This window comes from Cherax quadricarinatus, chromosome 23 (genome assembly GCF_038502225.1).
Source record: "Cherax quadricarinatus isolate ZL_2023a chromosome 23, ASM3850222v1, whole genome shotgun sequence".
Lineage (NCBI taxonomy): Eukaryota > Metazoa > Arthropoda > Malacostraca > Decapoda > Parastacidae > Cherax > Cherax quadricarinatus.
In genome coordinates this window covers 17,112,625-17,138,227 of record NC_091314.1, presented here as the reverse complement: position 1 = coordinate 17,138,227, position 25,603 = coordinate 17,112,625, and the positions used below count along the sequence as shown (strand labels likewise).

General features: G+C 41.7%; 1 protein-coding gene across 1 annotated transcript in view; it reads right to left on the bottom strand.

The window, feature by feature from the left end:
• LOC128685571 (angiopoietin-related protein 2) overlaps positions 1-25,603 on the bottom strand; it is a 107,657-nt gene that overhangs the window by 42,280 nt on the left and 39,774 nt on the right. Inside the window, exons 6-7 of the mRNA XM_070088114.1 lie at positions 18,381-18,547; positions 16,142-16,272 (exon numbers count right to left, since the gene is read on the bottom strand). Coding sequence (XP_069944215.1) covers positions 16,142-16,272; positions 18,381-18,547 — 298 coding nt within the window. The remainder of the gene's footprint in view (positions 1-16,141; positions 16,273-18,380; positions 18,548-25,603) is intronic.

Here is a 25,603-nt window from a genome sequence, read left to right as displayed (position 1 = left end):
GGTACCCCCGGGCCCCTTCTTGATACCGCACCCCGTTCTGACCCCGCCTCGTCTTTGGACCACTCTTCAGACATTCCTCATGCCTCTGTACCTATTGCCGGTGCTGTTTCCTCACCCGCTTCAGGTACTGAGGCCTCGACTGACTCCTTCGATTTATCGGACCTTCGCTCTCCTCTGACTATGCTTCCGGCCTCTCCCTCTACGGTGCAGCAATTTTCAAATCGCCGACCCGTTCCACGTCGGACCAACTCTGGTCCCACGCCTAAACGCCAACAACAATTACCTGCTGATGATACTTCTCCACCTTCTCGTTCTTCTCAGAAACGATCGACACGTCCTTCACTACCTTTCCACGCTCAGTTTCAGACTGAACAATGGACTAAATTCTTCACTTTACGACCAACTTCCTCTACTGCCTATCTTTCTGACCATAGTATTGGCAAGGCACTCCTATGCCATGTTGGTAAAGATATTTCTTTTCATGCTCTTAAGAGCGGTACGCGCATCATTACCGTACAGAATGCTACCCAGGCTCATGAGCTCTCTCGTCTTTCCCATATCGATACTGTTCCTGTCACTCTTGAAAAACATCATTCCCTCAATTCTTGTAGTGGTACCGTCATTCTGCCCCATACCATAGTTCAACAAAATTTCCAGACATGTGGCACTGACATTCTAGAACAGCTGGAACTCCAAGATCTCCCAATCCTCAAGGTAGACACTTACGTTCTTCCTGCCTGTGGGCGGAGACGATACCCTAGCAATGTGGCTCGTTTAACTTTTGACAGCCGAGAACTCCCATCCTCAGTTTATATAGCAGGACATCGGTTACAAGTTCGAAAGGTGATCCCTACACCACAACAGTGTAGAAATTGCTGGCGATTTGGCCATCCAGCGAAATATTGCAGATCTATCGCCGAATGCCCAGTCTGTGGTGCCGATGACCATTCTAATACGTCTTGCAATCGATCTCCCTCTTGCCTTAACTGTCATGAGGCTCACCCTTCGTACTCTCGCCGTTGTCAGGTCTATTTAAACGAGCGGGAAATCCGTTACCTCAAAGAGACAGAAGGTCTCCCTTATGCCATGGCAGTTTCTCATCTCCGCCTCCAAGGGAGACTCCCACGTGTTTCTTATTCCCGTGTTTCAAAACGTCCCCCCACTTCTGGTATCCCATCTTCTACACCCACCTCTGTGGTTACCTCTCCCATAATCACTCCTGTATCTAATCCTTTTGCTGTCCTCGGCTCAGACGTCCCTACTTCAACGCCTCAGTCTAATCTCGCTTCTTCAAGTTCTCTCTCACAAGCCTCAGTATCGACGAGACCTCGTACGACACCTCCTCCCAATCGTCCCTCTACTTCTCAAAAGTCAAAAAAAGGTCCGTTAACACCTCCTACCCATCTTCCACCTCCTCATTTTACCCTCCCTGTCTCTGTCCCTGGTTCTTCCCCTCTCACTGGCTCAGTTACAAGTGTAGAGGTTCACCCTCCTCCTTGTACTGTACCTTCCTCCCCTGTTCCCTCCCAAGTTTCTTCCTCTTCTGCCACCTCCCAGGTTCCTGCCTCTTCTGTCCCCTGCCATGCTTCTCCAGTTCCCTCCACCCTTTCGCCCCCCCCTACCTTGGTACAGTCCAATACAGTTCCAATCTTTACTCATCCTCCCCCTACCATTCCCAATATTGTCTCCCATACGACATCTCTGAATTCCGAAACACTTGAAGCAATCTCTGAATATATTGCAGAGACCAAACCATCAATGGACACTGATCCACCTTCCGCTCTTTTTCTCTCCTCTGCTCCATCTGCGCAACTCCTTTCTTCACAGCGCACCGTTCCTTCGCTGCTTGAACGTTTTCCACTGCCTCCGCATGTGGACTTTTCTAACCCTTCTAGTCCGTAGGAACCCTTACCTGCGGATTTCAAGTATCTTTATCATTGCCAATCATGGCCTATTTACAGTGGAATATACGCGGCCTCAGGGGTAATCGGGGTGAGCTTCAGATGTTACTCTCCCAGTTTGCCCCTGTTGGTGTTTGCTTACAGGAACCAAAATTACACTCTGCTGTTATTTCTCACATCTCAGGCTATAATTTATTGTATTCGTCAGATCCTTTTCCTGATGGGACCTTTAATGAAAGTGCCCTTCTTCTCCGCACTGATATTCCGTACCATCAGCTATTTGTTCATACTTCGCTGCATTACACAGCAGCCCGTATCCACTTACATAGGTGGTATACGCTCTGTTCTTTATATCTCTCTCCTTCTCGGGCATTATCTATTCCGGATTTTGCCTTCCTTGTTTCGTCATTACCGCCACCGATTCTGTTACTTGGTGATTTTAATGCCCACCATTTCCTCTGGGGGGGTCTCACTGTGATTCCCGTGGAATTCAGTTAGAGGCCTTTCTTGCCACCCACCCCCTCCATGTTTTAAATACAGGTACTCACACCCATTTTGATCCTCGGACTCATACTCTCTCTTGCATCGATCTCTCAGTCTGCTCTTCCTCCGCCACATTAGACTTCACTTGGTCTGTTCTCCCGGACTTACATGACAGTGATCATTTCCCAATCATTCTTACTTCCCCTTCATATTCACCACCTCTTCGCACCCCACGCTGGCAATTTAATCGGGCAAATTGGAACCTTTACTCAAACCTAACTGTTTTTAAAGAGGTTCCTTCTTCGTCCTCCATCGATGAGCTTTTACACCTCTTCTCGTCCTCCGTTTTCACCGCAGCTTCTCATTCTATACCCCAAACTTTGGGCAGGCATTCTCAGAAATGCGTGCCTTGGTGGTCTCCTGCTTGTGCTCGTGCAGTACGTTTGAAACGCGCTGCATGGGGCAGGTACCGGTACAATAGAACCACAGAGCGACTCCTTGATTTTAAACAGAAGCGTGCGATCGCTCGCCGTGTCATCCGTGATGCTAAACGCACTTGCTGGCGAGATTATGTCTCCACCATCACCTCTGCTTCTTCTATGAGTGCAGTCTGGAAAAAAGTACGAAAACTGAGTGGTAAATATTCTCCTGACCCGGCTCCTGTTCTGCGGGTTGCCGGTGTTGATATAGCAAACCCACTAGATGTTGCCAATGAAATTGGCAATCATCTGGTCCGTATTTCTCAGGGACTGCATCTATGCCCCTCATTTCTTTCCTCAAAGTCTGCCAGAGAGTTAGCACCCTTGGACTTTTCTTCTCTCAGAGAAGAACAGTATAATGTGCCTTTTACACTTCAAGAACTGGAGGCAACACTCTCAGCTTGTCGATCATCGGCAGCTGGGCCCGACGACATTCATATTCGTATGCTACAACATTTACATCAGTCAGCCCTTGCAGTCCTATTACGCCTTTACAATCTTATTTGGTCACAAGGAGTTCTTCCACAGCTGTGGAAATCCGCCATTGTTCTCCCTTTCCGCAAACCAGGCACTACGGGACATGAAACCTCCCACTATCGTCCCATTGCTCTTACCAGTGCAGTTTGCAAAGTAATGGAACGCCTAGTAAATAGACGTTTAGTGTGGTATTTAGAGACACACAACAGTCTCTCCACTCGTCAATATGGCTTTCGTAAGGGACGTTCTACCATAGACCCCTTACTACGCTTGGATACGTATGTTCGTAATGCCTTTGCGAATAACCACTCAGTTATTGCCATATTTTTTGACCTTGAGAAGGCATATGACACAACTTGGAGGTATAATATTTTAGCCCAAGCCCACTCCTTAGGCCTTCGAGGCAATCTACCATCCTTCCTTAAGAACTTTTTAACTGACAGGCATTTCCGTGTTCGGGTTAATAATGTGCTCTCCCCGGACTTTATCCAAGCTGAAGGTGTCCCCCAGGGATGTGTTCTGAGCACAACACTTTTTCTCCTTGCTATTAATGATTTGGCCTCTAGTCTTCCATCAAATATTTGGTCATCACTCTATGTTGATGACTTCGCTATTGCCTGTGCAGGCGCTGACTGTCACCTCATTACAGTTTCTCTCCAACATGCAGTTGACCGTGTTTCCAATTGGGCCACCACACGTGGGTTTAAATTTTCCAGCACTAAAACCCACCAAATCACTTTCACTAGACGCTCTGTCATCTCCGATCATCCTTTGTACCTCTATGGCTCCCGTATCCCTGAACGTGATACAGTCAAGTTTCTGGGCCTCCTCTTTGATCGTAGGTTATCCTGGAAACCTCACATTACCTCTCCGAAGGCAACTTGTCACAGCCGGCTGAACCTTCTTAACCCTTTGACTGTTTCCGACGTATAAATACGTCTTACGAGCCAATGTTTCTGACGTATTTATACGCATAAATTCTAGCAGCTTCAAATCAAGCAGGAGAAAGCTGGTAGGCCCACATGTGAGAGAATGGGTCTCCATTGTCAGTGTGCACCATATAAAAAAAATCGGGGAGCCAGTGGTGCATTGTGGGAATGCCATTTCAGTTGTCCTTTTTCAGCATGTCTAGCGGTAAGAAATATGTGATTCCCCAGCAAATCTGGGACTCTTCTCTTCCCAAGTGATGCTCTAACACAGATGGAAGTGTCAGTGAAGATCAATTTCATGATTTGGAGGAGTTTGAGACCAAAAGCAATGGAGGAGGAGGAGGGGAGGAAGAGGAGGAGGAGGAGGAGGAGGAGGAGGGAAGGAAGAGGAGGAGGAGGAGGAGGAGGAGGAGGAGGAGAAGAGGAGGAGGAGGAGGAGGAGGAAGAAGAAGATGTAATAATATTGTTCCCTTGAAGCAAGAAAAAAAAAAGTCCACCCCATGACAGTGACAAGATAAGGGGAGATAACATCTGATAAGAGCTGACTTTGATGAGCGTAAAGGAGGGTAATATTACATGACCATCGCCCTCCCTTTGTTTTTGCTGGTACACAAACATTTGTCTGTCTGTCTATTTGTCTGTCTGTCAAGCTCCCTGTCTGTCCATCTAGCTCTCTGTCTCAGAGAGAGCCACAAGACTGTGTCATCACGTTTACTCACATCTTCAAGCAGAGTATAGCACTTTGTCTGGATTTCTTGGGTTATCCTAGGTAATTTACACTATGTATACTTGTATTTATGTGTACCTGTGAGACAGAGATAGGCAGACAGATAGAAAGAGAGACAGATTGAAAGATATAGAATGAGGGAGAAAGATAATTAGATAGAATGGAGGAGGGGAAGCAGCATCCGACCCCATTGTTTTGACAGGCGGTAGGGGTAGTGACTAATGAGACAATATGTCACTTTGACAGCTGCCGACTTCTGACTCAAAACAATTATAAGCCACACACTCGCACACAAGACAAGGAGGAGGAGGAGGAGGAGGAGGAGGAGGAGGAGGAGAAGGAGAAGGAGAAGGAGAAGGAGGAGGAGAAGGAGGAGGAGGAGGAGGAGAAGGAGGAGGAGAAGGAGGAGGAGGAGAAGGAGGAGGAGGAGAAGGAGGAGGAGGAGAAGGAGGAGAAGGAGAAGGAGGAGGAGGAGAAGGAGGAGGAGGAGAAGGAGGATGAGAAGGAGGAGGAGGAGGATTGTTTGTTTGTTTTTGTAAACAAGTTTTGTAAACAATATATTGATAATTATGTTTGTGTGCTTATTGTGTTGTATACAACGAGTGTATATATATACATTGCTCCTTACTTTGGTCTCATAGGCCACATAAGTTATGTGAAAAAATAAAATAGTGAAAAAAACAAAAAACCTTCAATTACAAGTAAACTAAAGTTTACCGGGTGAGCGGCAGTCGCCGCTGTTGCCATACGCGGCTCATTTTCTGCAAACTTCACGGCTCTATATCTCGGTAAGTACCGATGGCAAAAATTTTTTTTTTTGGACTAAAACACTCAGAAAAATAATCTTAACATTTTCATAAGAAAAAAAATTTTTTTTTTTTTTTTGAATATTTGGCGACATAGAATGACAGTTTCAGAGAGGGGCCTGAAACAGTCAAAGGGTTAAAACCCTTGCTCATCTTTCATGGGGAGCTGATCGTCGAACCCTCCTTCGCCTACATTCCACCCTTATTTTATCGAAACTTGATTATGGTGACCAGATCTATTCAGCGGCATCTCCTGCTACTCTCTCTAGCCTTAACCCCATTCATCACCAAGGATTACGTTTATGCCTTGGTGCTTTTCGCTCTTTCCCTGTCGAGAGCCTCTATGCAGAAGCGAACGTTCCATCCTTATCCGATCGCCGTGATGCCCATTGCCTGCGCTACTATGTACGCTCTCATGATCTCCGCAATCCTTCCATTTATAGAATGGTCACTGATATTAGTAGACATTCTTTATTTGTTTGCCGCCCCTGTTTACTCCGTCCCTTCTCTCTTCGCCTTCATTTGCTCTTGTCTTCTCTTCAACTACCACCTTTCTATGTACATGTAGCATCTCACTTTTCCCTACCCCCCTGGGAAGTTCCAGCTGTTCGAGTCTGTTCTTTCTCCCTCCCTTGCTCGAAAGCCCAACTGTCTACGGTTGCTTCCCGCTCTCTTTTTCTTGACCACTTTCACTCTCATTCTCATGCCATTGCTGTGTACACAGATGGCTCTAAGTCTTCTGACGGCGTAGGATTCGCAGCAGTGTTTCCGGACAGCGTCGTACAAGGGCATTTACTATCTTCGGCTAGTATTTTTACTGCTGAATTATATGCCATCCTGACAGCACTTATCCGTATTGCATCTATGCCTGTGTCATCATTTGTGGTTGTCTCAGACTCCCTTAGTGCTTTACAGGCTATACAAAAATTTGATACACCTCACCCCTTAGTCCTCCGTATCCAACTTTGGCTACGCCGCATCTTTACCAAGCATAAAGATATTGTTTTTTGTTGGGTCCCTGGTCATGTTGACGTACAGGGCAATGAACAGGCAGACACTGCTGCGCGGTCAGCAGTACATGACCTACCAGTTTCTTATAGAGGTATTCCATTTACGGACTATTTTACTGCAATATCTTCCCACCTTCACACCCGTTGGCAACAACGTTGGTCTACTATGCTCGGCAACAAACTTCAATCTATTAAACCGAGTATAGGTTACTGGCCGTCTTCTTATCACCAGTGTCGAGGTTGGGAGACTACTCTCTCCCGTCTTCGCATTGGCCATACTCGTCTTACTCATGGATATCTCATGGAGAGGCGTCTTGCTCCTCTCTGTGAGAATTGCCAAGCTCCATTATCAGTCAGCCACATTCTGTTGGACTGCCCACTTTATCAACGAGCACGCAGAATTTACCTCTGTCGTCGTCTTCGCTCTGCTGCTCTCTCTTTACCTTCCCTTCTCGCTGATGGACCCACCTTTCATCCGGACTCTCTCATTGACTTTTTGACAACAACTGACTTACTTCACAAATTCTGATACCTTCAGCCCTTTCTACTTCAATCTCTTGCTACCCTCTACCCCCGTACTATCCCCTGCCCCGCTGTTTTCTGTAACCTGCTGAACATCCCCCCCTCCCTTCTGCCATCCAATTCCCTTGCTTCCTTCCCTACCCTGCAGCGCTGTATAGCCCTTGTGGCTTAGCGCTTCTTTTTTATTATAATAATAATAATTCTCCTTTCCTATTTTTTGTCTTCCTTTCTCCTACCTAGGTGTGTTCTCTCTTTCAGTTTTTTCCTCATATTTTTGGTCCTACCTCTTGTAGGCCATTAGCTCTCCTGCAGTACTCCTTTTTCTTGTCCTTAGACTTACTCCACTTTTACTTCTACTACTACGACTCCATTACTACTGCTACCAGTCTCCCCTTTCTGTCTCTTGTGCCACTAAAATAACTTCCCCTAGTTTCTGCTACCACTTTCAGCATTACTTCTACCACTACTTCTCCACTTCTTCTTTATTCCTCGCTTTGTCCCATCCCTGTTCCCCTTGCCTATCAGGTGTCCACATAAACACTCCCAGATTTCAAACAGGTATAACATGTAACTTTGTTGTAATAAATCTTTCACAGTTAGTAGCTTCAGATGCAGGATTTCATTCAGTTTCATGTGGTATAGGGTAGCATTAAAAGCACCCAATGTGCGCCCCTCTGGTTGCTCAACAAACATCGATGCGATAGTCTAGTTCGGTCCAGACGCTCTGCAGCATATCTGGAGTTATCGTGTGAACTGCTTCAGTGATCAAAATTTTCAGCTCCTCCAGGGTTGCAGGTAGTGGTGGTATGTAAACTGTGCTCTTCATGTACCCCCTAAGAAAGAAGTCACAAAGAGTTAGGTCAAGTGACCTTGCAGGCCATATGCAGAGGTCATTGGACCTAACTGTTTGTGACTTCTTTCTTTGGGGGCACATGAAGAGCAGTTTACGTACCACCACTACCTGTAACCCTGGAGGAGCTGAAAATTTTGATTACTGAAGCAGTTCACACGATAACTCCAGATATGCTGCAGAGCAACCAGAGGGGCGCACATTGAGGGCCTTGAATGCTACCCTATACCACATGAAACTAAATGAAATCCTGCATCTGAAGCTACTAACTGTGAAAGATTATTACAACAAAGTTACATGTTATGCCTGTTTGAAATCAGGGAGTATTTTTGTGGACACCCTGTATATACTGACTCTCTCAATGTTGTGTGCTATTGTAACTTGTAAATGTCGTCATAAGCTTCTCTCTCTTATATTTGGGTTATTTGAGTATAAGTAGAAATGTATTCTGTAATTTTGGCCTTAGTATTGAAGCATCAGATATACAACAGATATGAGATTTTGAGATATCCTGTGTATGTTTCAAGGTGGTATAACATACACAATAAAAAATTTTATTAGCTGTACGTGTATTTGTTTTTATTCACCACAGGGTCCTGTGGAAATGCTGGCAAATTTGGATGATCTGTTGCAAATCCTTTATTGGTCTCAGTTCACAATAAGGCAGGCATTTTGTCGGTTACAACATAATACAGCATCTCCTCGTTTAGCGACGTACTCGTTTACCAACGACTTGGACTTAACACAGGCTCTCTGACCAGTATGCATACTAAATAATATGCGTATTAGAGTTGATTTCCTCTATTCTGTTTATTACAATACAGTGGTACCTCAGGATACGAACTTAATTTGTTCCAGAAGGCTGTTTGAGTGCCGATACCGAATGAATTTGTTCCCATAAGGAATAATGTAAATTAGATTAATCCATTTCAGACCCCCAAAAATATACTTACAAAAGCACTTACATAAATACACTTACATAACTGTTTGAGTTTTGAGTTGTTTGTATCCCGAGGTGCCACTGTATACAGTGATTCCTCGCATATCTGGCCTGTCATTATCTGAACCTCGCCAATATCCGAACAGGTCCTGGGAAAGGGCAAAATTCTAAGATTACTGAAACATCCGAACAGCCATTCGGATATGGCAGAAGGCTGAATCAAACTTGGTGTACACTTTAGTGTACCAGTTGGCCACTAGGAGCCGTGCTCTTCGCCTTCCTTTTAGCATTATTACAGCTGTATTTTGTCCTAGCTATCTTGTGTATGGCACCAGGAGGGCCAGAAATGTGCTTACTCTAGAAAACAAGAGGGAAATATTGTCGCACGTGGATGCAGGTTGGTCCAAGGCTGGAGAATAAACTACAGAAGACGACATGCAGGACTGGCTAGAGTGTGATGCAATCTCTGATGGATGCAGAGATTGCTGAATCAGTGTTGCACCCGAAACATTCCAAACGTGACAATGACAACGACCTAATGCCTCCAAGACCAAAAACTTCAGCAGCAAGGGCAGGTGTTGAAACACTTTCGGAGTACTATTTGGAACATCCACTGTCCACAGTCCATTTGAAAAGTTATGGTCCTGTGGTCCATGAAATCTGGGAGGCTGTTATTTGAGCCCAGAGTGTTTGGTCCCACCGTCAGACGACGTTGGACTCGCTTTTTAAACCTACAAGGCCATCACCAATGGCGGTATGATGAGGTACGAATGGAGATATGATTATTTGGATGCACATTTCCCCCCCCCCTCACTTATTCGGAAATTCTGTGTTTCTGAACCGTATCAGCCCATATAGTTCGGATATGAGAGGTATCACTGTACAGTACACTTTGTATAAACATGTAAGTATATACAGTGGTCCCTCAATTATCGTCCTTAATCCATTCCTGGAAGTGGGACTATTATCGAAATATATGATTTTCGAATCAATTTTCCCCATAAGAAACAATGTAAATCCAATTAATTCGTTCCAGACGTCCAGAAGTATCAACAAAATTTTTTTTTTTTTTTACCTAACAGATAGATTTACATGCACAAAAGAATGTACATTCAAAATGACAGTTACCTTTATTGAAGGCTATTGTTGATGAATGGAAGACAGGGAGGAGGAGAGAGGGAAGAGAGATTATTGTTTGGAAGGGTAATCCCCCTCCATAAGGACTCTAGGTCACTTCCCTAGCATAAATATAGATTTACATGCAGAAAAAAGTGCCAAATAAATGTAAAGCACTAATAAAATGTATAAATGAACATTGGTAATAGGGGTAGTTGATGAGTGGAACAGTCTGCCTAGTAGGGTGATCGAAGCTAAAACATTGGGTAGTTTCAAATTTAGGTTGGATAAATACATGAGTGAGAGAGGTTGGATTTGAGTCGGACTTGCACCTGAGCTTATTGCTTGGGTAGCATTTGTTCTGTTAGTGGGTTGGATTTGTGAAGGACCAGCCTAGTATGGGACAACAGGCTTATTGCAGTGTTCCTCCTTTCTTATGTTCTAAAAGCTATGGCTTGGGTAGTTTCAAATTTAGGTTGGATAAATACACAAGTGAGAGGGGTTGGATTTGAGTCGGACTTGCACCTGAGCTTATTGCTTGGGTAGCATTTGTTCTGTTAGTGGGTTGGATTTGTGAAGGACCGGCCTAGCATGGGCCAGCAGGCCTACTGCAGTGTTCCTCCTTTCTTATGTTCTTATTGGAGACTTGTTTGCGTGAGGGAGGGGTGGCAAGTTTATTGTTGGAGAATATGACACTAATAATAACTCTATGGCTTATTTATCTATCACAATTCAACTAATATGACATAATAAACAATATTAATAACATGGAATATACTCTAGAATGAATAAAATAAGTCATTACGTATGTCACGAGAGGTGTTGTGTTTTGTTGTTGTTGGGTATATATATAAGGGCCACTGAGAGTAAGCCGTCCATAATGGTGGTGAAGCAGCAGCTGAGGCGGCGGTGTTTTCTGTAGCCCTATATAACTCCAACAACATTGGAGGAGTTGGTAGAATCGCTGAATCACTAAAGAAGGAACCCTCTACCACCATCACTACGACCTTCTACCACTATTACAACTGTTACCACCATCACTGCTACCTTCTACCACCATCACTACCACCATCAACCACTATCACAACTGCTTCCACTCTACCACCACCACCTTTGTATTTTTCTACAAACTTTTTCATAAATTATGTGTTTCTCACATTCTTTACCAAAGGGCTGGCACTAGAAGCTTTCTTTGGAGCCAAGGTAGCTTATTTAGCACTTGCAAGCACTAAAATCAATGGAATATTATGAAATATTTCGTAGGAGCATGTGGGGGGACTGTCACTCACTGGTAAACAATGGCACACTGGCTGGGAAGGCAGGCCGAGGCGGCTCAGAGCGTGAGTACGCGTCCCGGATGAAGGACAGTTAGCGAGTTAAGGGACCATTTGCAAGCCAATGTTTAGACGAAATAACTGGACTATTTCCGAAATGGACGACTTTCAGGCCGGACAATTATTGAGGGACCACTGTACTAAAAATGTTATAAATGGTACAAAGGTGACGTTAAAACAATATCAAAGATGGTTGACACAAACCCACTACCTTTATACTATTCTCCTTCCTTAGTGACAAATTCATTTTCCGACATGGTCTTAGGGATGGAGCTCCATTATTAACCAATTGACTGTCGCAACCCCCAATCCTGAGGTGTCTCCTGGTGTCGCAAAGTTTAAAAAAAAAAAATTATTTTTTCTTATGAAATGATAGAGAATCTTTTCCCAATTGTAATGATACAAAAAAAAATTGATGGAAAATTGACGGAATTACACTCTTGCGAAGTTAGCGACCTCGGTGATATTTACGAATCGGCAATTTTGCCCACTTTGAGCCCTATTTTCGGCTAATTCCATTGTTCCAGTCGACCAAACTCATAGCTGTTTCTTTAAAACTGTTTTTTCTATCAATTGAGCACAAGAAACAGCCCATTTACCGATTTCAACTACTCAATAACGTGGTCAGAAATTTGCAATTTGGCCAATTTCATGAAAATTACAAAATATGACAATTTCAAAATAAGGTTCAGAATGAACAATGCAGACATTCCTGGATCTAAAATAACATTTTCTTTGTTCATCAGTCACGTCTCCAGGCCCCTCTGATATTACTCTTGCTTTCTATTTTGAATTTTTATTCAAACAAAAAATAGAAGATTTACTGTTATGCAGACTACTGCAATACTGTAATAATTGTACAGATAATGTCAACCCATTCATGACTGCATATTAGAATGGCTAGTTGGACATTTATTGGACAATGACATCATTTGTTTACTTTTGAACATCAGCAAAAATCAAGCATTTTCCCTACTTTGAGCTCCATTTCCAGGTTCTTTATATAGTAAAACCAATCAAAATCACCTCTATTTCTATAATATGTTTTCCATTCTATCAAATGAGACCAAGAAAACAAGAATACAACCTTAAATACTATACGAAAATAGACCACAAATTCGGCATTCTAACCCTTAAACGGTCCAAACGTATATATACGTTCACTCGCGTAGCGCCCCAAATTTTTTGAGAAAAAAAAAATCTTTTCTTTCAAAAGGAAAAAAGAGCATACGGTACCCAGGCATCCCCAGTTATTTTAATATGGCACACAGTGAGTACGCACACCCATTCTCTCATGTCTAGGTGACTCAGGCTTATTGTGGCAATGTTGAATGAATGACAAAGAAAACGTATATATACGTTTGGGGCGCTACGCCCATGAATGTATATATATGTTTGGACCGTTTAAGGGTTAATTAAAAAAATGGTCGGAGTTTTTTTTTTTCTCATTATACACTGCGTGCTCCAGGATTTTTTTTATATGGTGCGCACCGACCACACAGACCCATTCTCTCACATGTGGGCCTACCAGCTTTCTCCTGCTTGATTTGAAGCCGCTAGAATTTATGAGTATATACTATATGTCAAACGCGGTACCTCGTAAGACGTATATATACAACCGAAACAGACAAAGGGTTAAGTGAGAAGAGGGTGTACTATGTACTGTATAGGTGTATTTCACATAGAGTGGAACCCCGGTTTTCGAACTTAATCCATTCCAGAAGGTCGTTGTAAAAACGAAATGTGCGAAAACTGAATCAATATTTCCCATAATAAATAATGTAAATACAATTAATCCATTCCAGACACCCAAATATATTCACAAAAAATTCATTTTTTAACCCTTTGAGGGTCGACAGGCCCTCTCCAAGACTCGTTATCAGGGTCTGCCAAATTTAAAAAAAAAAAATTTTTTTTCTTATGAAAAGATAGAGAATCTTTTCCCGGTCTTATTGACACCAAAAGTATGAAATTTGATGGAAAACTTACGGAATTATACTCTCGCGAAGTTAGCGGTCTCGACGATGTTTACGCATCGGCGATTTTGCCCACTTTCAGCCCTATTTTCAGCCAATTCCAATGTACTAGTCGATAAAAATCATAACTATTTCTCTAGAACTCTATTTTTTCTATTGAATGAGTACAAGAAACCACCCATTTGCTGATTTCAACTATCCAATACAGTGGTCAGAATTTAGCAATTTTGCCAATTTCACACAAATTTCAAAAGATGCCAATTTCCAAATAGGGTCCAGAATAAACAAGAAAGACATTCCTGGCACTAAAATAACATTTCCTCTGTTCGTTAGTCACATCCCCAGGCCCCTCTTATATTTCTTTGGCTTTCCACTTTCAATTTTTATTCTTACAAAAAATAGAAGATTTACTGTTATGCAGACTGCTGCATTAGTGTAGAAATGGTATAAATAATATCAGCGCACTTGTGAAAGAATATTAGACTCACCAGTTGACGTGTATTGGACGCTTGGCATGATTTGTTTACTTTTGAACTTTGGTAAAATCAAACATTTCTGCTACTTTGAGCTCAATTTCAAGGTACTTTTCATTGTAAAATCAGTCAAAATCATCTCAATTTCTGTAATATGTCTTCCATTCTATAAAATGAGACCAGGAAAACTAGAATACAACAATAAATACCATACGAAAATGCAGTGCAAAGTCACTGTTTTAATCCAAAAACACGGTCAAAGTTTTTTTTTTCTCATTATGCACTGTGTGCTGCAGGATTTTTTTCATACTGCACACACTGACCACATAGACCCATTCTTTCATATGTAGGCCTACCAGCTTTCTCTCACTAGATTTGAGGGCGCTAGAACTTAAGTGTACTTGTACGTCAAAATCTCTGGTGCGTAAGCTGTACTAGTATGGCCGAAACCCTGAAAGGGTTAAGGGTTAAACAGTGATGAGACTGCTAGATTTTTCTTTCTCATGAACACACATAATGACAGGTAAATCTTATAGATTTTTACTTTCATTTACAAGTACACTTAACTTTTCTGTATGTTTCTTAACCCATTCAGTGTCCAAACTCCCAAAATTAATACGTATTGCTTTCAGTGTCCAATTTTTAAAAAAACAATTCTTTTGAAATGGGAGAGAAACTTCTTCTGAAGGAAGTGACACCAAAGGTACAAAATTTGATGGAAAATTTATGAAATTACACATAAACGATTTTGCTCACTTGAGTCCTATTTTAAGCCAATTCTATTGCTCCATTGACCAAATTCCTTCCATTCTATTGACTGAGTACAAGAAACCATCCATTCAACTATTGCAACTACCCTATAAAGGAAAGAAATTGATAATTTGGGCAGTTTTACACAAACTGAACACACATTACACATTATAGAATCGTGGCCAGCTGGCTGAATACGTATTACACATTACAGAATCATTTTTTTTACTTAGGGCATAGGTTATAGGACATTCTGGCAGGATGACACTACCAGTCCTATCAAAATTGAAAGGATGTGCCATAAATGTTGCACATGGGTTATTATCTAGGTTTTTGATATTTCCTTGACCACTTGTGGCCACATCCACCTCAAAGCCACCAAACTCAGGGTCAGCCTCGCTTTCCTCTTAAAAGGAGTGTTAATATGACATGGCATTAGTGAATCCCTGGGGTTTGCCACACTGTTTGCTCTAGCTGGTGCTCCCACAAGGTACTAAGTGGTCCCAGATTTTTTTTAATACTGCTCACACTGAGTGTTAAGACCCACCCTGTACTGCCTAGGCCTCTCAGACCTATCATGCCAAATTTGGAGGCAGGAAAAATAAAATGTCAATCTACCTTTGGAGCACTAGCAGTAAGAACATAGATCAACGTCTGGACAGTTAAAGGGTTAATAAGTGTGACTAGTTAATGGTCGAGTCAGACCAATATGTAATCATAAGTTTGTCTCCTATGTGCGGGTTATTTGTGTACTGTTCTAGTCATGGTATTATGACTTTTTTATTCTTTATGCTTCGATGTTTCAAGACGAAAAATGACTAGGAAGCAAGTTTAATTCACCAGGCAACTGTAACAATTCTTGGGGTTATCATCCCAGTGGCTTGTCCCCTGATCAGGCCTCCTGGTTGATGGATGCACTTCAGCTGCATTAGAGGGAAGGGGAATTTTTTTAATGGGCTTGGGTTAAAATATCCATTTGACGAATTAGTTTTACATGGGCATATATCAAAGAGGTCACAGTATACTGAAACCTCTTTAAGCAAAATTTACCTGTGCAACATATAAAATTTCAGATTAAGATTCTTTTCGTGGTTACCCCCCTCAAAAATGGAGTTTTCGGATAAAGCAGAATATCAAAGGTACAGATCAATTTTTTAATTTTTGGGGGGAGCAGCTTTGTATTACTGAAACTTGAAACTGATGTACTTATTAAAAAAACATGAAGCAAATGTGGATACCATACTGCTGTGAACTAATAACAAGGAGTGAAGAATGTGTCTTAAGGGTTTTTTTTCATTGGAAGATTTCCTGCTCATTGTAAACGAAGCTAAGAGTATTATTTTGAAGGCTGCTTGAGGATATACTAACTGTCCATCCACCACCATCAGTTTCCATGTCACAGTAGACAAAGAAAGGAGCTGTAGCATAGCTTGGTCGGATGCGGTACACCCCAGACTTGTTTTTACCCTGCATATGTAGCTTCCAGCAATCCTCAGCCTCTGTAGGAAACACTGAATAATGTGTGAAAGTTATGACATTAATCACATGTAAGTTTTTAGTAAGACACATTGTGATACCACCTGGAATCAAGCAAACTGACTGTCTTCTCTTCTATATTCTTGAGTTTTTCGGTAATTGCTTCAGTATTTGTCTTTATTTTTTGTCTTCCAGAGTTAAATGTTCTTGATTTACTTAGACTACTTAAAAACTCATTGTACCTTTATGTACATGTAAGTAATTACCTATTTGTAGTTACAGTAGTAGAGTTATGCTCATGGTGTATACAGTGCATGCAAAAGAAATCTATACATGTCCAGTGCAAAAACAATCTATACATGAGATTTTGGTGCTTGCATTTCACTTGCGTTTCCGCCATAGGAAATGTGCACGGAGCTTGTGTACTGGAGCCCGTCTTGGTCCATTGTTCCCCACCATGCCACGCTTCAGTGCTCTGCCAGAGCTCAGTGAGGAAGGAGGCCTGCTACGTCATTCCTCAGTGCCCCTTTTTTCACTTAACCACGAACTTCGCCACACTATATCTCCACTGCATCTGGTCACAATGGATCGAACTAAATGATCAATTGCAGAGAAGACCCGTGCACTCACCCTATTAGAGCAAGGCATGTCTGTGATACGCATAGCTGCAGACCTGAAGGTGACGAGGATGGGTCGAACTAAATGTTCAATTGCAGAGAAGACCCGTGCACTCATCCTATTAGGTGAGCGCACCTAGGTGATGAGGATGGCAATTTACAGCCTCAAGAAAGCAGCTGCTGCACTCCCACCTGGTACTATACCACCCAGGAAGATGGGCTGTGGGACCCCCAAAAAGACATCTCTTTGCACTTCCCTCTTCAGGATCTTATCTGTGTGAAGAGAAGTCTTTTTGGGGGCCCCAGAGACCACCTTCCTGGGTGGTACGGTGCCAGGTGGGAGTGCGGCAGCTGCTTTCTTGAGGTTGTAAATTGCCATCCATGTCACCTAGGTGCACTCACCTAATAGGATTAGTGCACGGGTCTTCTCTGCAATTGAACATTTAGTTCGACCCATTCTGACCACTTGCAGTGGAGATATAGAGTGGCAAATTTTGTGGTCAAGTGAAAAAAGGGACACTGAGGAACAACGTAGCAGGCCTCCTTCCTCACTGAGCTCTGGCAGAGCACTGAAGCGTGGCATGGTGGGGAACAATGGAGCCAAGATGGGCTCCAGTATACAAGCTCCACCCATGTTTCCTGTGGCGGAAATGCAAGTGAAATGTATGCACCAAAATCTTGCGTATAGATTATTTTTGCATTGGACATGTATAGATTTCTTTTGCATGCACTGTATTTTATTTGGAATATCCATGCACTTCTGGAAAGGCAACTAGGGAACAAGTGATGTTGAATGTGTTCCCTTCTTTTGATCGCTTTTTTTTTTTTTTTTTTTTTGGAAAGTGCCATTGTGTTAAACAAAATTTGTTTAATGTTTTCATTTTGTGAAATGTGAGTGTGTACTGTATTGTACTTGGGTAGTTAGTGATAACCTCTGTATACGAATGTGTGTGAAAGGTGGTGGCCTTACCCTTAGTGCTTATTACATAGCTCATGATATTCACACCACACATTGTCCTTAGGCATGACATCTCCACTGCCTCCAGCCTCCTCCTCGCTGAAACATTTAAAACCTGTGCTTCACACCCATGTAAAAGTGTTGGTACTACTATACTCTTGATACATTACCCCTTTTTATTGCCTCCATAGATAACATTCTCTGTCTCCACAGATGTCTCGATGCACCACACACCTTTTTCTCCCTCATCAATTCTATGGTTCACCTTATCTTTCATAGACCCATCTGCCAACAAGTCTGTTCCCAAGTATCTGAAGACATTCACTTCCTTCATACTCCCTCCTTCCAATCTAATAGCCAATCTTTTATTGACTAAATTTTTTATTACTCATTCTGAGATTGTAGCTAATGTACAGTATGGCAATAGAATATTTTTTATAAGTTTTACAGAACTTTGGTAAAGTGCCTTCTAATAGTTTCACATTTATTTTCTTTAAGCCGTGGACTGTATATTGTTCTTTTAAAAAAGTTAAATGAAAACAGTGATGGAACATACCTGTGAGGACCTTACCCTGATTACCTGGCCCTCGTCTGAGGGCCTGAGGCTGAATCATCTGTGCTAGCATGGACATAGATGGTGAGGAATCCTTGCTTCTTATTTCATTGAGAGTCTGACGCATGTATTGCTTTGTGGCTATATTTTGACTCAGTTGGTTGATGTTTCTAGAAAAATAAAGGATGTCGTACAGTATTTTACACATTATTATTTTAGTGAAGTGATGATTTTAAATACTATAGCAGTATAAGAGTAGTCAAAATAGTTGGAGAATAGCCAGTAGCATTAGGGAGGCTGTGGGATGTCCACTTTATTTTTTTTTTTTTTTTCAGCCAGACTATGCTGTGTGAGCAGGGCATTGTCATGGTGAATGAGCCAGTCATTGAACACCCACAGTACCAGATGTTTCCTTCTTATGTCTTCCCTCAGATGTCTTGGAACTTCATTGTAAAAATTTTGATAACTGTCTGCCCTGCTCGAGCCTATTCTGGATGAATGATTCCCACTTTATCAGTAAAAAAAAAAAAAATGAGTATGCTCTTTACTTGGCATGCCTTTTTTTTGGGGGGGGGGGCCTGGATGAGTTAGGTTTTTCCACTGTGAAGACTTGCTTGGGCTCTGGGACATAGCTGTAGACCCAAGTTTTGTTTCTAGTAATGACCTTAGAAAGAATACCTGGGTCATCCTTGTTTTTTGTGAGGATGACCCAGATATTTTGAGTCAGCAAGTGTGGCACAAATTTCACAGTTACTTGACTCTTGTTCAAATTTTCAGTAAAAATATTTTGACACAACCCATAAGAAATCCCTTGAGCACTTGCAGTGTCCTTGTTGTGGGGGAAAGAAGCAGACCGGTTCATTTGATACTTCGAGTGTACTCAGATAGCTGGTTGACTTTAGTCCAGGGGAAAACCTCTGTTCACAACAAGGGTTTAAAATGGTAGAATGACCTTCAGCTTTCTTTAAGGATGACCAAAACTCAAAAATAAAATCGTTAATTTAATTAAAGTAATAAACTCAGAAATATTTTCATTTTCTTATGAAAGTGAGTTTCTTAGGGCCCATTATTCAAAGGGCACAATTATATATATACATAAATATTGTCACAGTTACATTGATACACCAGGAATGTAGAAATCCCCATAGTATAGTCAGACAATCCTTATAGGACATATGTAATAATCAGTACATCTCTGACAGCTTTTATCAAGGCAGTATATCCGTACAACAAGTTACACCAATATTCCCATGCAAGGGATCAGAATAAGTTTAGAGACAGCTAGCACTTGAGAGGTGTTCCCATGCAAGGGAGTACAAGAGAAGGTTCTGCTCAGTAGTGAGTAGGTGAACCAACTGACTGCACTAGTCAACAGAGATCCGAGGTCAGGTATGATCACGTGACCAGCGGGAGGTTGGCAGGTCAATGAATGGGTAACCGGCACTCTAATTAGTGGTATACCACTACTTGAAAATCACATACTTAATCATAAAAACCTAACAAAATACACAATAATTATAATATTTACAATGGTGTTGGACATTACAGTGGACCCTCAGTTAACGATATTTTTTCACTCCAGAAGTATGTTCAGGTGCCAGTACCGACCGAATTTGTTCCCATAAGAAATATTGTGAAGTAGATTAGTCCATTTCAGACCCCCAAACATACACGTACAAACGCACTTACATAAATACACTTACATAATTGGTCACATTCGGAGGTAATCGTTATGCGGGGGTCCACTGTATTTCTATACTATGGTATTTGCAATGTCAGGTAATACTATAAAATGAACCACCTCCATTTTAGCTATTAATGGAGAATGTTGCAATATAATATTAGGTAGAAACACTGTATATAACGTTCTTTAACTTATAATAACACAATCTTAGTCAAAGATGCAACACCTACCTACCTAGAGGGTATTCCGGGGATCAACACCCCCACAGCCCGGTCCATGACCAAACCTCTCAGTGGATCGGGGCTTGATCAACTAGGCTGTTACTGCTGGCTGCACGTAGTCCAACGTATGAACCACAGCCTGGCTGATCCTGCACTGACTTTAGGTATCTGTCCAGCTCCCTCTTGAAGGTAGCCAGGGGTCTACTGGTAATTCTCCTTATGGCTGGTGGGAGGCTGTTGAACAGTCTTGAGCCCCGGACACTTGTTGTGTTTTCTTTTGGTGTACTAATGGCACCCCTACTTTTCACTGGGGGTATGTTGTACTGCCTGCCAAGTCTTTTGCTTTCGTAGGGATTGATTTCTGTGTGCAGATTAGGGACCAGTCCCTCTAGGATTTTTCAGGTGTAGATTATGATGTATATCTCTCACCTGCACTCCAGTGAGTACAAGTCTAGTGCTTCCAAGCATTCCCAGTAGTTAAGGTGTTTGACGGAAGTTGTGTGTAGTAAAGGTTCTCTGTACATTCTCTAGATCTGCGATTTCACCTGCCTTGAATGGAGGTGTTAGTGTACAGCAGTGTTCCAGCCTAGAGAGAACAAGGGATTTAAAAAGGATCATCATTCATTGGCTTGGCATCTCTTGTATTGAACATTCTCGTTATCCATCCTATCATTTTCCTCACAGATGTGATAGTGGCACTGTTGTGATCCTTGAAGGTGAGATCTTCACATTACTTTTCCACTCTGTTGTATGATTCGAGTTTGTAGTATGTTCAGTTCTAGCTATTATTTCTACCAGTTTTCCATAATGGAATATGTAGTTGGAATTTGTCTTCATTGAACATCATATTGTTCTCCATTGCCCAACGAAAAACTTGGTTTATATCATCTTGACGATTTACCGTGTTCTCAATGGATGACACTCTCATGCAGATCCTAGTACAGTGGACCCCCGCATAACGATTACCTCCAAATGCGACCAATTATGTAAGTGTATTTATGTAAGTGCGTTTGTACGTGTATGTTTGGGGGTCTGAAAGGAATAATCTACTTCACAATATTCCTTATGGGAATAAATTCGGTCAGTACTGGCACCTGAACATACTTATGGAGTGAAAAAATATCGTTAACCGGGGGTCCACTGTATTGTCTGCAGAGGAGGACAGGGTGCTTGAGTTTACAGCTCTGTCTGTCTGATAAGTGGATGGGGTGAGTAGTGTGCCTTGTGGAACAGAACTCTTCACTATGGCAGCTTCCATTTTAACTCTGTTTACCACTACTCTTTGTGTTCGATTGGTTAGAAAGTTGAAGATCCATCTGCCCACTTTGCCAGTTATCCCTTTGGCATGCATTTGGTGCACTATTACACCATGATTGCACTTGTCAAAGACTTGTGTAAATCTATGTATACTGTATACTACATCTGCACTGTTTGTCTTCCAGTGCATCCAAGACCATATCAAAGTGGTCCAGTAGTTACAAGAGGCAGGAGTGACTTGATCTGAACCCATGATGTCCTGGATTGTGCAACTGTTGGGAATCCAAGTGGTTTACAGTCATGCTTCTTAGTACTCTTTCAAAAATTTTTATGATGTGGGACATTAGAGTTATTGGTCTATAGTTCTTAGCTATTGCTTTGCTGCCACCTTTATGGAGTGGGGCTATATCTGTTGTTTTTAGCGACTGGAATTTCACTCGTGTCTATGCTCCTTCTCCATAGCATACTTAGGGTACGTGAAAGGGGTTTCTTGCAGTTCTAGAAGTCTGGGCCTGGGGCTGAGTGCATCGGCATGTTGTCAATGGCTAGTGGAGTTAGGGTTATGTCAGAAATTTGACAGGGTTTTGAGGCTCATTCATGGAAAAAATCATTTAGGTTGTCGATCTTTAGACTAACTGATTAGTGGCTCACTAAACACAAAGTTGTATTGAGATTTCAGGATCTCACTCATTTCTTAGGTGTTATCTGTGTAAGCTCCATCTTGTCTGAGCAGGGGCCCAATACTAGATGTGATTTTTGCCTAGTTTTTGGCATATGAAAAGAAATATTTATTTTGAATTTCATTCAGTTTCACTAATCCCTTTTAGCTCCTCTTGTCTCTCCTGGATCTTACATGAATCCTTTAACTTAAGTTCAGTATTTCCCGCTTCCCAGGTTAGCTCTTCCTTCCATGTTTCAGATAATATAGCATTCTTGAGATGCTCAGTGATTCTTCACTTTCTCCTATAGAGGAAGCATCTCCCTCTCTCCAATTTACTATTTCTCTTCTTTTTTCTTAGGGGAATATGCCTTGAACATACTTCAGCTGCCAGGAAGTTGATCTTTTCAAGTTGCTGGTTAGGGGTCCATGTTATTTAAGATATCTTCCCAACATGTTTTATTTAGGACATGGTTTACCTGGTCCCAGTTGATGTTCTTGTTGGTGAAGTTGAATTTGGTGAAGGCACCCTCATAGCTGTATGCATTTTGCTGGTCAGGACCCCTCTGCATGTAAGTCTGGACTTCGATTAGATTGTAATCGGAATTAGTTGTTTTTGATATTGTTATGTTTCATACCAGGTCCTCATTATTTGTGAAAATAGGTCAGGTGTGTTCTCCAGTCTTGTTGGCTCCACTATCTGATGGCTTAGGGTGTGTTTACTGCAGAAATTCAGCAGCTCGTGTGTGTGACCTTTCATCTGAGCTGCCTCCGAAGATGATCTTCGTGAATAACCTCCTTCCTCACTTATTTGATGTTTGTGTCTGTTTTTGACATTGATGAATGACCAAAGCATTCATCATCCTCAACTCTGACATTTGTCCTGCTTTGAATCGAGAAAATAATTCAAAACAATGTGTCTTACCCATTGCTTTATCGGCAAACACTTGCTGAAGCATTTTGTGAGTTTCACTAGCCATTTTACCAATCTTGAAACAGAATTTTCCACAAATGCTGCTCTTCCAATGATTCTATTACACAAAAAAGTCAGCAATTCACTGGCATGACAAAAAATGCCCATCTAACCTCAGTGGAATGACTGACAGCACTGAAACTCGCCTTGCTACTTCACAGTGGAGTGTACTTCGCAGCATAATCATTCAACTACTCCCCCCATTAATCTGTTAATGAGAAGGTTCACTCTAAGCTGGAATAACTATAAGTCTGTGTGTATTGTAATATCTCAATATGAATATTGTTCTTATAGGTATGTGACATTAGTGTCGTTTAAAAGAAATTTTACATTTCTGCAACAGTAGTAACTATCCGTTTTTGAAGTCAAGATTTCACTCTTAAAAAGTACTGTATTAACCACTGTCTAAGTAATACAATAAATCCTCAGTATAATGGACTGTTCAGGAGGGAGGCTTGACCATTATATCAGAATAATAATAAAAAATAGCAATAAAATGCACTACTCTACTGTATAGTACTGTACACACATTCATATACAGTGGAACCCCGGATTTTGTCTGGTGTGGATTTTGTACAATTTGGATTTCGACCACTTTTTTGAGCGAAGTTTTACCCCGGGTTTCGTACCTCTGCTCAGAAATCATCCATATCAGACACGTCTGCCTGCCCAGGATGTGGCTGCTCACACAAATGTGACTCAATCTGCCTCTGTCACTTGTTCAGTGAGCAATACTGCATGTTCATCCGAAACATTGGTGGTAGAGGGTGGTAGTGGTTGTGACGGTTGTAGAGGGTGGTAGTGGTTGTGATGGTGGTAGAGGGTGATAGTGGTTATGGTAGAGGGTGGTAGTGGTTGTGATGGTGGTGGAGGGTGGTATTAATGATGGTAGAGGGTGGTAGTGATGGTGGTAGAGGGTGGTTGTGGTTACGATGGTGGTAGAGGGTGGTTGTGGTGGTGGTAGAGGGGTGGTAGTGATGGTAAACAATCAAAGATGTTGAGAAGCTGTTGTTGGTGTGGATCAATGAAAAACAGTTGCATGTGGATCTCATAAAGAATATGCCAACAAGAGTCTTCAGTAAAGGTTAAAGTGATTTAAATGTTCATTTATCCATTACAATTAGTTCTATATATTTATTTCTCATTGTTTTCTGTATGTAAAACTTTAGTTATTCTCTATAAAATGCATATTTTGTTAATATTTTTGGGTGTCTGGAACAGATTAATTGAATTTACATTATTTCTTATGGGAAATATTACTTCAGGTTTTCGTCCGTTTTGGATTTCGACCGACCTTCTGGAACGGATTAAGGACGAAAACCGGGGTTCCACTGTACTGCAAAAAACATTGAAAATAAGTAAATTTAAAGTACAATTTATCCAGTGAATCTTGCCCATAATTTTAAAAGTCCATTATATCTACGGGTTACTGTACTTGTTTGTTTGAGCCATACTAATATTCATAAATATCTCATCAAAGAATAATTGTAAATAATGAAGTTCATTAGAATCATCTGTTATTAGACAATTATGCTGTCATCAGATTGCAGTACAGTCATTTGGCAGAAATAAGGCATGTTCCTGCCCATTCCATAACCCATTCGTTGGCAGCTATATGATATTTGGTGGTGTGGGCATGGCAACTGGTGGTTGCAGGGCAGGTCTTGGTGATATCACATGTGGTATTAGCACATAAAGTGGTGATGGTAGTATGACATGTCATGGTGGTGTCACATGTGGTGTTGGGACATAGAATATTGATGGCATGGCAGATCCAAGTGATGTTATATGTTGTGTTTTTAGGGAAGCTGGTGAAGGCATGACAAGTTCTGGTTTCACTGAATATAATCTGTTGCTTAGCAAAAGTGACTGGGAAGATATTGGTCTATCATTATCACTGGATTCTCCTGCTTAGCAGCCTTTTGAGAAGTTTGCCAATAGAACAATGAAACATCACAAGTGGTGTCACTAGACTGTGCATCAGTGCACATATTCTTGTTATGCTGATGAAACATGTGCCTGATTATCACTTAAATATTTACAGCACTTTCCACAGTATAAGCATATTCTTCTCCACTGTCATCATCATTACTGCTCCAATCACTCATTTTTGTGGATAAAGGTTTTGTTTCTCTTTCATTGTTCTTTACTTCCATGGATGGGGTCTTGCTTTCCAAACCACTTGCCTCATTATTACTGGCATCTATATTCCATAAAATATTATTGATTTCACTGCAAATCAAGTTTTGGTGTTGACACTTTATAGTGCTACCCATCATGCCCTGCACTAACTAGTGTTGGCCTAAGTTTTTTTCCTAGGGGTGACAAGGTGCCTGACAACCCAAGCAGCTGAACTGAGGTCTAAAATAGCAGCATGCCACAAATTTGAAGACACAAAAATTATTTGTACTCTATATATATGTCAGATCCTGC